The sequence below is a fragment of the Myotis davidii genome, unplaced genomic scaffold (assembly GCF_000327345.1).
Source record: "Myotis davidii unplaced genomic scaffold, ASM32734v1 scaffold560, whole genome shotgun sequence".
Taxonomy (NCBI): domain Eukaryota; kingdom Metazoa; phylum Chordata; class Mammalia; order Chiroptera; family Vespertilionidae; genus Myotis; species Myotis davidii.
This window is the reverse complement of record NW_006294418.1, coordinates 1,049,158-1,062,793: the sequence shown is the minus strand read 5'-3', so window position 1 is coordinate 1,062,793 and position 13,636 is coordinate 1,049,158. Positions and strand designations below refer to the sequence as shown.

The 13,636-nt window shown below is 36.0% G+C and overlaps 1 protein-coding gene across 1 annotated transcript in view; it reads left to right on the top strand.

Annotated features, from left to right (window-relative positions):
- The window catches only part of LOC107183908 (low-density lipoprotein receptor-related protein 1B-like), a 631,238-nt gene that overhangs the window by 317,477 nt on the left and 300,125 nt on the right, over positions 1-13,636 (top strand). Inside the window, exon 2 of the mRNA XM_015567147.1 lies at positions 12,603-12,725. Coding sequence (XP_015422633.1) covers positions 12,603-12,725 — 123 coding nt within the window. The remainder of the gene's footprint in view (positions 1-12,602; positions 12,726-13,636) is intronic.

The following is a 13,636-nucleotide window of genomic DNA, read 5'->3' as shown; positions in this document are numbered from 1 at the left end:
TCCGTGAGAAGAAGCAGTGCTTGTCTGAGTTCACGCAGTCACGCTGCTTGAGATCCCTTGTTTCCAGGTTAGTAGCTGGTCTCTGGATGCAGGCAACAATCGCCCAAAATGGCGCGGTCTCCGCTGCTGCGCTGGCGCACCAAGAGAGGTTTCAGCCGCAGTCTCCAACTGTCCTTTTTTTTTTCCTGGGGGTCCTCAGTCTTTCCTAGCTGCAGACAGTCTCTCAGCTGAAAATCCTCTGCCTATTCAGGCTGTATGTTACCTGTTTCAGCTGCTCACCCTTATCTGCTCCAGGAGAAGGCACAGGACACGTCCCTTTATACCTCCGCCATTTTCCCTCCCCCTAGTCATGTTTCACAAATAACACAAGCCCACCTTGTCAGACCTTTGTCCTCTATGATGTTAACTAATGGAGATCCTCTTCTCATGAGAGTTTGGAGGTTAGACATCTGCCTACAAAAGGGAAGCCACTCTATGAAAAGTTCTATCTCACCATCCTTCTTTCCCTCCCTAGTGTATTTTCATACATTTTAAACACTTGTTTGACCATGGATATAAAATAAAAGGAGCTAGAAAGTTCATGTACTCCATGCCTTTGATTATGGAGAATATTAAGGAAGAAAATTCTTGACAATATCATGAAAGGTGTGTGCCTGTGGTGCTTCCAACCTCCGTTCTTCATTCAATCTTTTCATCTGGGGTATACCCTCATGATTGCCACATGCCCATAAATGATTTCCTTTTACGTTTACTCACAAGGTTGTAAATACATGATAAGCAAAGCCCCAGTTCTTCCAGGGATAGCTGCTATCTTTATATATCTGTGAGTAAATCATGGAATGTTAGGGATCAGCCGGAAGGTGGGAAAGGCTTGAGAAGCATTGAGACCTAGTTTGGAAGAATAAGATGGGCACAAAATATCAGCAGTTTAAAGTAGAGTGAATACTAATAGTTTATATGAGTTCACAGTAGGTTTCTTTCGTACAGTACCTGTAGTACACACACATATATTTGTGAGATGGTTTGGGCTATAATGATTTAAAGGTACTTCTGGCATTTAATACCTATAGGTCAGTGGTGCTAAATATACTATTGATGCAAAAATCATTGCTCTTCAAAATGCCAGTAATTCCCAATTTGAGAAAAATTCAATTAGTGGTTATGTGAAGCAGACTTTGTGCCAGTCAGATGAGTATTTGTGATCTTGCCACTTTCTAGTGGGATGATATTAAGAAAGTCATTTTACTTTCTAAAGGATCTGATTTGTAAGATACAAGTAACATATTTTTATTAGTATGAAATGCAATACACAAATTGTTTAATTTAGCATGTGACATATAGTGAACATTCAATACCTACTACAATTTGTGGTATCATTTTATTATCTCCCACCAAAAATGTATTTTCAAAAACCTAGTAACTTAATGAAGAGTTAGAAGTCTTACTGAATGGTTATGCAGAGCATATTAAAATATGGACAGTATTCAAGGCTAACAATGTGAATGTTAAAGCTATATACTAGGCAATCTTTGAAACATAAACTAAACTTCAGCTACCTGAATAACTTGGTGTTCCATTTGTATGCATGGTTTCCCTCTGTCATCTTCCTTTTGTTTCACTTGCCATCCCCTACTAGTCAGCTTGGCAATCTTGTGTTCTTTTATTAAAATGATTTTAAAAACACATTTTCTGGGAAGCTTCCCTGATACCTGTATCAGTTACTTATGATTGGTAGTGATATTACTCAACATACCATGGCTAAGTAAAAAGGATATTTATCACATAAAGTAACACAGTGTCTAGAGATTAGTGCAGTGGTTCTCAACCTGTGGGTCGCGACCCCTTTGGCGGTCGAACAACCCTTTCACAGGGGTCGCCTAAGACCATCCTGCATATCAGATATTTGCATTATGATTCATAACAGCAACGTTACAGGTATGCAGTAGCAACGAAAATAATTTTATGGTTGGGTCACAACATGAGGAACTGTATTAAAGGGTCAGAAGGTTGAGAACCACTGGAGTAGTGGGCTGTGGGTCAGGGTCACCTCTGAGTAACCCACAGTATCATCCAGTGAGGTGCTGGGCATCTGTCCACTTTGCCATCCTCACTGTGTTGGCCTTCCTCCTCAGGCTTATTTGACCTCATGCTCTTAAAATGTCTGTGACTGCTCCAGGCTTCAACTGCTCATAACCTTAGCAATGCAGGAGATCTTGCTCCTCCTATCAAGTCTCCTTTGTTGTTGTTAAAAGAAAACCTTTCCTGAGGGAGTCCTAGCAGTCTCCATACCTCCTTTGTCATTCGTCAGCATTGGGGTCCATGTCCTAGCTGCAAGACAGACTGGGAAAGCAAGCACGTGGCTTTCCCTGCCTCTATAGTGGGAAGTGGGATTTTCCAAAAGAGGTAAAGATACCTGTTGGATAGGTAACTGTTTTCTGTATCCCCTGTCCCTATCTTGACCCCCAACTTAAGCTGTCTGTCTGCAGCACCAGCTGCTCTATTCTCAGTGCTCTTTCAACACTCCAGATACACCCACAGTAGCACCTGCTTCACATGATTGTATTTTTATGTTTTCCTACCCCTCAGCAACATGTATGTAGAAATCCTGTTATCTCATTATATTCTCGGTGCCTATCTTGGTTCACAATAAATGAGTATAGTGGGGCCTTGACTCACTGGTGTCCCGACTAACAAGTTTTTTGAGATACCAGCTGTCTTTCGGCTGATTTTTTGCATTGAGTTGACAGAGTAATTTGAGTTAACGAGCTCCTTAACGAGCTCGGTCTCGGAACAAATTAAACTCATAAGTCAAGGCCCCACTGTATTAACTAAATGATTATTTTTAAAGTATTTTAAAATAGGAAAAAAATGATTAAAAATATATTTTAAACTCAAAGTAGGAACATGAGATATGTAAAATTATAGTCTTTGAAGAACCATTAATGGTTAAAACACAGCATAAAGAATGGGAGGAGATCTTGCAGCATCCCCGAAACAGCCAAAGCCTAACCATCTGCTTCATATCTCACTAAGCCTAGACATGAGAAAAAAGATGTGAATTTTGATACCCCCTGGGAGTGGGATGAGGATCACATAGGATTTAGAGAATAGAACTTGCAAAGAAATGTCAATAATCTAGGCTCTTTCTTTTAAATTTAAGAAGGCAAACTGTCAAAATTTTCCTCTTTCTTAGCAATGTAGTATATGAAATAACTCTGCATAGTCGTTTCAGTGGGCTTTTGAGAAAGGGCAGGTAAAAGGAAAATATAGGATTCCTACTGCAATTTCAGAAAAGAACACAGAACTGAAAAGAATTTGTGTAATGATAATATAACTCAAGGCAACTATATTGAACGTACCAGTGTCATTCAACTGAAAAAAATATATATATATATTTTGTTTCTTGCTAAATAAAGGACAGGGTTTTTTATCCTGGTGGTTTAACTTATTTCTTAGTTTCAAACAGGTTTCTGCGGAGTGCCTTATGATTTTCCATATCACTGCCCTAATGAAACAAGGAGCCTATGAATGTTTAAATGATCAAGGAAAAAAACGTTCTTCTTGAAAATTAAATGTCAGATTGGATTTGAAATGTTTACAGTGACACTTTTTCATTTGTTCATTATGATAGAAATGATAAATGAGCAAAGTTTCTTCCTGGGGATAATGTACTTCTTTAAATTTTCAATTTTGTCTTAGTTTATATAAGATGTTTTTGTGAGTACGAACTGCCATTTGCAGCAGTAAAGACATTTGGTGCCTAATAAGGCATGGGATGATAGCAAATTTGGTAGCCAACAGAAAGCAGAAAAATATATAATTAACTATAATTTTTCCATAATAGAAAGATATATAGTTTTGCATTTTCTCATCTCATAAGAATATACACACTCACTTCTCAATTCATGTATTTCCCATTGAAGGATGTCATTTATCTGAACATTTATGGTGTGTTTCTATAAAACCCTATTACGTGCTTCTAGGCATTACCGCTGGCTTCAGTACTATGCAGATGTATTTTGACTGTCATTTGACATCAAGGAGAAATAAAAGGCGTTTTATATGAGTAGACAGTGTTGAAACTAACAGGAACTGATTTAGGAGAAAAAAGCCTTTAAATTAGTGTAAAATAGTTGGCAGCTTGCTTGTTTCCTGCTCATTTAATCAGACTTACAAAAGTGATATGTGTTTGTGAGATGGGGGCCTGGTATTAGTTTTCTGCTGCTGTTGTAACTTAGTGCCTTAAAGCAACACATTTATTAACTTAAAGTTCTGGAGGTCAGAAGCCTAACGAGTATCTACAAGACTGAGTTATTTTGGAGGTTCTATGTGAGAATTCATTTTCTTGACTTTTCCAGCTTTGAGATGCTGCCCACATTCCTTGTCTGTTGGCTCCTGGCATCTGCAAATTGCACCAGTTCTGCTTCTGTGTCCATGTCTTCTCTCCTCTCGACTTTTCTCTTATAAGAACCCTTGTAATTGCATTGGGCTCACTTGAGTATTCCAGGCTACTGTCCTAGCCTCAAGCTTCTTAACTTAATCACATCTGCCCAGTCCCTTGTACTGTGTATATATTCTCAGGTTCTTGGCATTAGCATGTGGTCATTTGGGGGTTGCCCTTATTTAGTGCACTACAGGACTCTTATTCAAACATTTGAATGGTCTCCCTTAATCAGTCTTAGCTTCAGTGATAACAGAGCACTAGGCAGAGCTGTATACTAATTTTAAAGTACAAGAACATGTATACATATTTTATGTGAGCACATATGTCTATAGTTTGATTAAGTCATCAATAATGATTCAGCAAGACAATGGGAATTATTAATTAAAAATCATGTTACCATTGAAGCATGGTTACTCTTCATTACTAATTGCCCCTTTAATTTAAGCCTGGGTGGATTTTTAATAAAGGCTGAATTTAGCATAAATAAATGATACCACAAATTATGATCCTTTTTATATAATAAAGTTTATTTTTAATACACCATGCATTTTATGAAGGAGATAGATTCCTTGGTACACTGAAACTGGCAGGTTTGACCACATTTTACCTAACTTCTCCCATACCAGCCTCCCAAAATGTGAATAATTCAAATATGTTTTTGTATTGCTATTAAACATGGACTTAAATGGTGAGTTTCATTTTATCTTACACTTAAAGTGATGATATTCTTAAAGAAATTATCTCTAAAAAAAAAAACACCTATCATTAACATATCCAGCTAAGTTACCATTGTACAACCAGCTACTGTAAAAGTGTAATTTTCAGTGTAGTTAAGAGACTCTGGAGGATAACACAATCTCTCTCAAGTCTGATTTTTAGTGTTCATGGAGGCTGTAATTTTATATGGTATAATCTTTACTACTCAGGGTATTTTATTTAACCATGGGAGAACTTAGTTTTATTTTGGTGATTAACTAAATAAAGCTATTTATTATTCTGATAAAAATGCAGAACACACTCAGGTTTTTCTTTCCTCTCCCTCTTTCTAAAAAGAATATATAATTATTTACATAAATTTTTTTTCATTGAAATCACCTTTTCAGGAGAAAATACGAAAGCTAGGAAGGCTCTCTGGCCTTCTGGAGCTCTTCATCCAGGAGCTATAATACACAGTAAACTAAAATGTGAGCTTTGTGGTGATTTGAGTAGAAGGTGATGGAACCAGTGATGGAGGAAGAAAAAGTTGATTGTGGAAGTTTTGATTAAAGGAACTGAAATGTCATTAAAAATGAGAAAAGGACTAGACTTGTGTTATATAGGAAAGGGCATTCTAAGCAAAGGAATGAACAGTAAAGACATGGAAATGATATATTTAGGAAAGTGAATAGAACAGTATGGAGAACTAAAAATGTATGCTGAGTGGTGAAAAGGTAGCAAAAGAAAGCATCGGAACAAAATGTCTTTAACCATATTATGAAAAAAAATTAAATAGAATTCTGAGGAATTTATTCTTCATCTACATTTGTACGTTTTTTGAAATAAGTGAATATAAAGAAAAAAATAAGGTAATTCTTGATGCTTGATAACTAACATCATTCCTTTAACTTATAGGAGCTTTATCAAAATTTGAAGATACATTAGCAATATATTCTGTAGATCTCTATAAGAATTCTGTTCTCCTGGTAATGACTGATTGCCTGTTTACATATAAGAAGAAAGAGAATATAACCATATTTCTCTCTTAGCAGTTATAAATGGTATATTTTAATTAGCCATCCTATGTTTGAGTTAAATGAGATATAGATATATTAAATAGCTATTGTTGATGTTAACTAAGTTCTGAAACCCTTCTACAGCATTTCCTCAATACTTACCATGTGCAAAAGTTGACCTATTTAACTTAGCTAGGATCAATATCACACTCCTCATGGATTCAGATATTAAATGGGGACTATACCCCTCCTTTGCCTTTAATTTGTAATTAGCTACCAGAGTTCATTATTTATATTTCCTTTAACTGTCCCTGTAGTGTCCTGTTATGCATTAGTAGGCAATTTGTTGATAAACTAACACTCTCATTAGTATTTAAATAGGACATAAAATGTCAGCTTCTAAGGGAAATGGCATAGCATTATTATAAATTAATTATGGTAAAATGCTCAAGGAGCTGTAGGCTGCATAGTTATTCAATAGGCCCTTATTGACAGATACTAGTTTTAGTGTTTGATTTTTACAGTTCTTTATATTAAAGATCAAAATTAACAATTCATCACGATATTACAACGGAAAAGATAAGTGAGCTCTTCTGTGGCAACCCATGTATTTAAGTCTTTTAGCAAAGACTACTTCTTCCTACTTCCGAAAATAGTATTACAAATTTTATTAAAAGAAGTAATTAGATGTTTCCTATAGGTGCAGCAGGGCTATCATATTAAGCTTTTCTTGTGCCAGGATGAATCTAAACTCAGTAAACTCTATAGGCTATGATTGTCTTAATCTTTTCATGTCTTTCGGTTGTAAAAGTCTATTATTAAGAGATATACATGGTACTAGCTTTGATCTTCTTCCTTAGGGATGTAAGTGAAGCTGGCTGCACTTTCTTGTAAGCTTCTTGTTTTAATTACGGTGTATAACATGTTTCACACAATAGGAAGACATTTAAAATAAGATTAGTGTGGCTATCTCAGAAGTGTAGCATGAAGCATAAAATAGGATGAATGAAAAATACCCCCACACACAACATATTGAGCTTCTGATTCCAGGAACTCAATCCAGTGAATATATTTTAAAATAATCACCTTGAAATACTGAACATCTATTCATTTGAATCCTATAATCAGTGCTTTTAAAAACTGACGGGAAATGGAATATCTGGGTTGAAAATAATTAGGTGGGTTGTAGGAAGCTATTCTTTTAAAAAAAATATATTTTATTGATTTTTTACAGAGATGAAGGGAGAGGGATAGAGTTAGAAACATCAATGAGAGAGAAACATCAATCAGCTGCCTCCTGCACACCCCCTACTGGGGATGTGCCCGCATACAAGGTACATGCCCTTGACCAGAATCGAACCTGGTACCCCCCAGTCCGTAGGTCAACTCTCTATCTACTGAGCCAAACCGGTTAGGGCAGGAAGCTATTCTTAATGGCTGTTTCTCAGAGGAATAATAAAAATTTTTCCCCAAAATGCAACAATGTAAATTGTCTTTAAAAGTTGGAACTTGCTTTGCAAACTGATAATATAGACTCAGAAGGCAAATCCCTATAGGTCTATCTTACTTCTGGGGGGAAAAAAGTTTTGAATCATGATGGATTAGTGATGGATACATAAGAATACCTAAAGAGGATGGGTAATTGTGTATTTTCCAAAGGGACTTTCTTCTTGGATTTTCCCAGAGGATTATTCTGTATCCATAGCCTAATGTAGGTGAACAATTTGATTTTAATACAAAATAAAATGAACACAACACTCAACTGTCAAATATATACTTTTCAATCTTAGCTGGATCCTCTTTAGCCTTAGAGAGAAATCCTTCACCAAATTTCCAGTTGATTCCATTCCAGTTCCCCATAGCAGTCATTCTAAATCTTTACCACTTTTTCCAATTTTACTCCCTCAAATTCTGAAAGTCTTTCTGTACAGTTCTTTGAGAAAACAAAACCATGTAAGAACACCTTAATTTTATTTCCTACCAGCTAATAATTTATCTTTTTTTTTATCCTTTCTTTTTTGCTCCCAGTATTGTTTAGGTTCTCATTGCAGTCCCATGAGTTTTCCTTGGGAAAGGGCTTTGCTTTCATATCCTTCCTGAGCTCCAGTCTCTCTCTTTCTTCAGTGGGACCTTTACCTCAGCCTGCAAGTCTAGGCCATCTTTTCAGAACTCATCATACTTGAATTTTGTCACCAGTGATCCCCTTCCTCAATCCAGTTATTGAAATTCCACATATTTTTAATGAATCTCCTTTCCCCTTTCCCTTCTCCTTTCCTATTTCTGGCTAAACTTTGTCTTCTCTGTCTCCTTGCTTGACCTATGCCTCTCTCTCTCTCTCTCTCTCTCTCTCTCTCTCTCTCTCTCTCTCCCACACACACACACTAAGTCCCCACTTTAATTTCAGCTATACCTATTCCCATGTTTTCACTGTCTTCTTACAGTTTCAGTTCTGTTCTGTGTTTCCACTTCTGATGCTTCCCCTGAATTTCAGGCTTAAATATATCACTGTCTAATGCATATTTATTCTTTTTTAAAAAAAATATTTTTATTGATTTTGGAGAAGAAGGGAGAGGAAGAGAGAGATACAAACACCAGTGATGACAGGGAATCATTGATCGGCTGCCTCCTGCACACCCTACAATGGGGACCAGCCCACAACCCAGGCATATGCCCTGACCGAGAATCAGACTATGACCTCCTTGTTCATAGGCTGACACTCAACCACTGAGCCACACTGGCCAGGCTGCATATTTATACTTGAATGTCTCCCAAGTACAGCATACTCAGGATATTACAAAAACCGTTGGCAAGTAATACATTTGAGGTCAAAACCTGAGTTCAAGATTTTGACATGTAATGAAATGGTGAGCAAGGTATTTGACTTCAGTTTCCTCATCAAATACTGTCGTGAAACTTCATTTCACCAACGCACTTGCCCACGCAACCATCTCTCTCACCTGTTACTGCAATAACAGCCTCGGTGATCTTCCCACTTCATTGTACTCTATTCTCAATGCAATAGACAGAGTGAGCCTTTAACAAAAAGTGAGTTAGATTGTGTCTCTCTACTCAGAACCTTCCAATGGTTTCCCATCTTGGCTTCTAGCAAAAATCAAAACCTTCATGTGCCACCCTCAACCCCATCTTCCCCGAATCCCTGACTTCAGTTTTTCATCCTGTCATTTTTCCCCAGCACTCTGCCCTCCTCAGTTTTCCTTACTTTGCTGAGCTCTCTCTTGCTTCAAGTGCTTAGCACATGACCTTTTATTCAAATGGATGTCACTCTCACCTCCATAAGCCTTTATTCAAATGTCACCTTCTCACTGACAGATTCTCTAACTTATTTGAAATTTACCCCATCCTTCTGGTCTCCAACACTTAATCCCCGTCTTGTTTTACTGTTCTCCGTAGGGCTTATTCCTAATATTCTATACAATTAACTCACTTAGATTGTTTTTGTTCCCCACTGTAATGTGCCCCATGATGCCAAGAGCTTCTCCTTTGTGTTTTCCCCACCATTGTATCTGCAGGGCCTAGTAGTAGAAGCTCAATAATAATTGCCAAAAAAAGGAAATAAATGTACAAATTAAGATATCGGAGGTGGCATTTTTTTTTTAGCTAAAAAGCACTATAAATAAATTATTTCCTGATTGTTTTTGTTCCCCACTGTAATGTGCCCCATGATGCCAAGAGCTTCTCCTTTGTGTTTTCCCCACCATTGTATCTGCAGGGCCTAGTAGTAGAAGCTCAATAATAATTGCCAAAAAAAGGAAATAAATGTACAAATTAAGATATCGGAGGTGGCATTTTTTTTTTAGCTAAAAAGCACTATAAATAAATAAATTATTTCCCCTATTATCTCTACTATTATTATTTTATGCCCACATGACTGTACATTTAAACGCACATGCACAAACACTGTTTTTCTCTATGTCCTACCTTGGTTTTGAGATACTATCCAATCAGTTTCTGAGGCTATTCACTCTGAGTCCTCTTTAAGCTTTTCAACCATTTTATTCACCAGTTTTAACTCTTACACTATGTGGAGCAGAATGTTCATTTTAGTTCCTACTACTTTAGCTCAGTCATCTTGAACTTGTCTCTAGGCAATTACAATAGCCTACACATGAATTTGTACCATATTTTATCATAAATATCCCTCCTTAAATACTTTTTCACGGCTTCAAATGATCTACAAAATGCTTTCTCCAGTAATCAAGGTCCTTCATTACTGACCCTGACCTCTGTTTTTGTGGTGCTATTTTCCAACATGATAAATTGTTCTTTATGGTTCTTTTTATTTCTTTTTACTTCCAGACAGTAGTTATTGATTATTCACTGAGTCAGGCACTATGCAATGGCGTTTAGTAAGGTACTATCTCTTTTCCCCTCTCCTCATAGCAATTTGTTATAGTTTGGGTGGAATGAAGGAAGAGAAAACTTGGCATTTGAGATCATACATCAAATGCACAGTAGCTATAGGTACATTGAAAATGTATTCTGATTTTTTTGGGGACAGACTTGGTTTATACATTTTGTCTGGGTATAATTATTACTAAATTTTTCTATGCTATCAGAACTTGTCCTTGTTTGCTGATAAATTATAGCATCTCTTTATAAGCAAAATAATTTGAGTTTTATCCTGTCATGAACTGTAGAAATGATGGGACTTTTTAAGCAACATTTAAGTTGCCGTTCCTTAGCATTGGAACACACTTACACATGTGACATGATGTTGGGTGGAGAAAACCCAGGTTATATAACCTGAATGTCATCTTAATTTTAGTAGAAAGCTTTTATTTGTCTCAAATACAGTTAATAGCTACTGTCGTAGCAATTTTTTTTTCACATCCTTGTCAGGCGTGTCCTGTATTTACTCTTCATTTATTCATAGCCTTCCCATCTTTAAAGTTATGCTTACATCCCCAAACTACTTTTTGATTCATCTCTATCTCTTTCTACTTTGTGGTCTCTCCTTTTAGCAGCTATTTTTTTATATCACTTAATTGGCAACTTTTTGTATACAAAGTACTTTTTTTTTTATTCCTGGATCTGTTGGCATGGTAGTCTGCTGGATCCTTGAAGGCAAAGAATCTTTGATTGTTTAGCATTGAGTCTAGGGCCAAATACAGAATATAATCAAGAACTTAACTGTTTTATGTAAAAAATAGCAATATGATAGCAGTGGTATGGATTGTGGCATTGATGGTAAGTGTGTTGAAAATATAATAGGATAAGATAATATTAATTTTCAGGAAATATCTATAGTTTATACCAATGTCTATAGATTAAAGATGTGGGTTTGACATGTATATTTATTGAAAATTATATTGTGATGGGAGGAAAGACATTGAGGAAGAGAAAGGAAAGGTATACCATATTTTATCAAACCATTGCATGGAAGATCATCATTCCTTTGTAATTTCTGAGGTAAAAGTGCCAATTAAGTTATGGTTCAATGTGTTCATATCACTTATAAATTTCATTTGATATATATTGAAATGCCTATTTATTTATGGATTTTAAAAATAATTGAATCATCCCTGTCTATACATAACAAAAGTATAAGTGGCATCAAAGGACTAAGGTGTTGTCAGCACTCCATTACATTTGAAGGTCATTTATTATAAGAAATGTTTATTTTCAGTTAAAATATAAAAATGAAATATTTTTATTGAATTGATTTATAGTGTATAAGTAAGTATAAGTAAGTATATTGTAAAGAAACAACATCTGATGAGTTTGCTAGGATATGAAGAAGGCCCTAAATATTCTAAAACATAAAGGGAAAATAATGGGCATTTTGGATGCAACCAAGTGTAGAAATCTTAGTTACAGCAAAACTTTGTGGAAGTGTACTATAACTTTTGCTGTTCAGCAGCCAAAGCTGTCACCTGGGAAGTTTTAGCAAAATGGACAAGAAAATATTATGAGATTGAGCATCTAATTAGTGTAGAGACATGAAGCTATGGCATTGGTATGGAAAGTTAAGAACTAAACACGCAGAGTTTAGGTTTAGGTACACTAGCTATCGTTTATTACAGGGTTTTACTGTGTTGTTTTTTTGTGTGGTTTTTTTTTTTTGAGCAAAGAAGGAATAAAAATGTCTGTGTTCAAAATGTCAACATCTATAAACTCACTTGGTGGGATTCTATGTGCCTTATCCAGTATGACAAAACCGCTAGTCATAAACATAAACAGAATTCATAACAATTTCCAGAACAGACTGTGTGAGACTACATCAAAGCCAATTCTATCAATAAGGTGGACTTGAGCAGAGTGGCTAAAATTAAGAAAATAATTGGCTTAGCTGTGCAGCTGAATAGAAAATGTGGATCACATTCATGTACCTTTTATATATTGGTTTCTCATATTTCATCTTTGTACTGCTCTTGTGTTCATGTTCAGATCAGTCATATTTTATTTTGAAACATTTTCATTTTCAGATCAGCAGTCCTGTGATCCTGGTGAATTTCTTTGCCACGATCATGTGACTTGTGTCTCCCAGAGCTGGCTGTGTGATGGGGACCCTGACTGCCCTGATGATTCAGACGAGTCTTTAGATACCTGTGAGTAGAAAGGTTTTCCTGCCATTCAGGTTTACCTTACATGTGAAGCTAAATGTCAGTTGTTTCACGGTTGGCTGATGTTGTAGTTGATTCTTTTTTTCCACCTAGCCTGAGAAACTCGAAACTTTTCATTTATATTTCTTTAAAATGACTATGTGAATGAAAGCACAAAATGCAATTTCAGAGCGTGAACTGACTTAGGTAGGGAAGAAGATGCAAGGTTAATTATTTCAAGGTGATGGTGTTACTCCTAGAGAAAGATGACTTGAGGAAAATAACCCTTTGAAACACAGCACTAAAAGGGAGTCAGACCCTCTCCAAACATTTATCTCACACACTCTGAGTGAGAGGAGCACATAGGCATGAAAAGAGAAAGAATAGATTAATAAAAACAAACACTAATGTAGAAATCAAATGTGTAAACCCATACAAAGGAATATTATTTGGCAATAAAAAGAAGTACTCATAGATGACACATGGATAAAGACTAAGGGGAAGGAGCCAGTCACAGAAGACCACATGTGGTATGATGTCATTCATATGAAAGATCCAAAATTGGCAAATATATAGACGCAGGGAATGGTTGAGGGATGTAGTAGAAGGCAATAAGGTCGGACTGTTAATGAGCATGGGGTCTCTTTTTGGTGAGATTCAAATATGCCAAAATGGGATAGCAGTTATGATTGCACAGTTATGTTAATGTATTTTAAAACATTGAATTTTACATACTAAAAGGGTTGAATTATATGTTAATTTTATCTTAATAAAGTTGTTTAAAAATGGGAATATATCTCACAATTGTGCGTAGGGGTGTAGATAGCATAGTAATGTGAAAAGAAAATTTTTATGATTATTAATAAATGCTCTTACCACATGAAATATTATATATGATTAATATTATATGTATATGA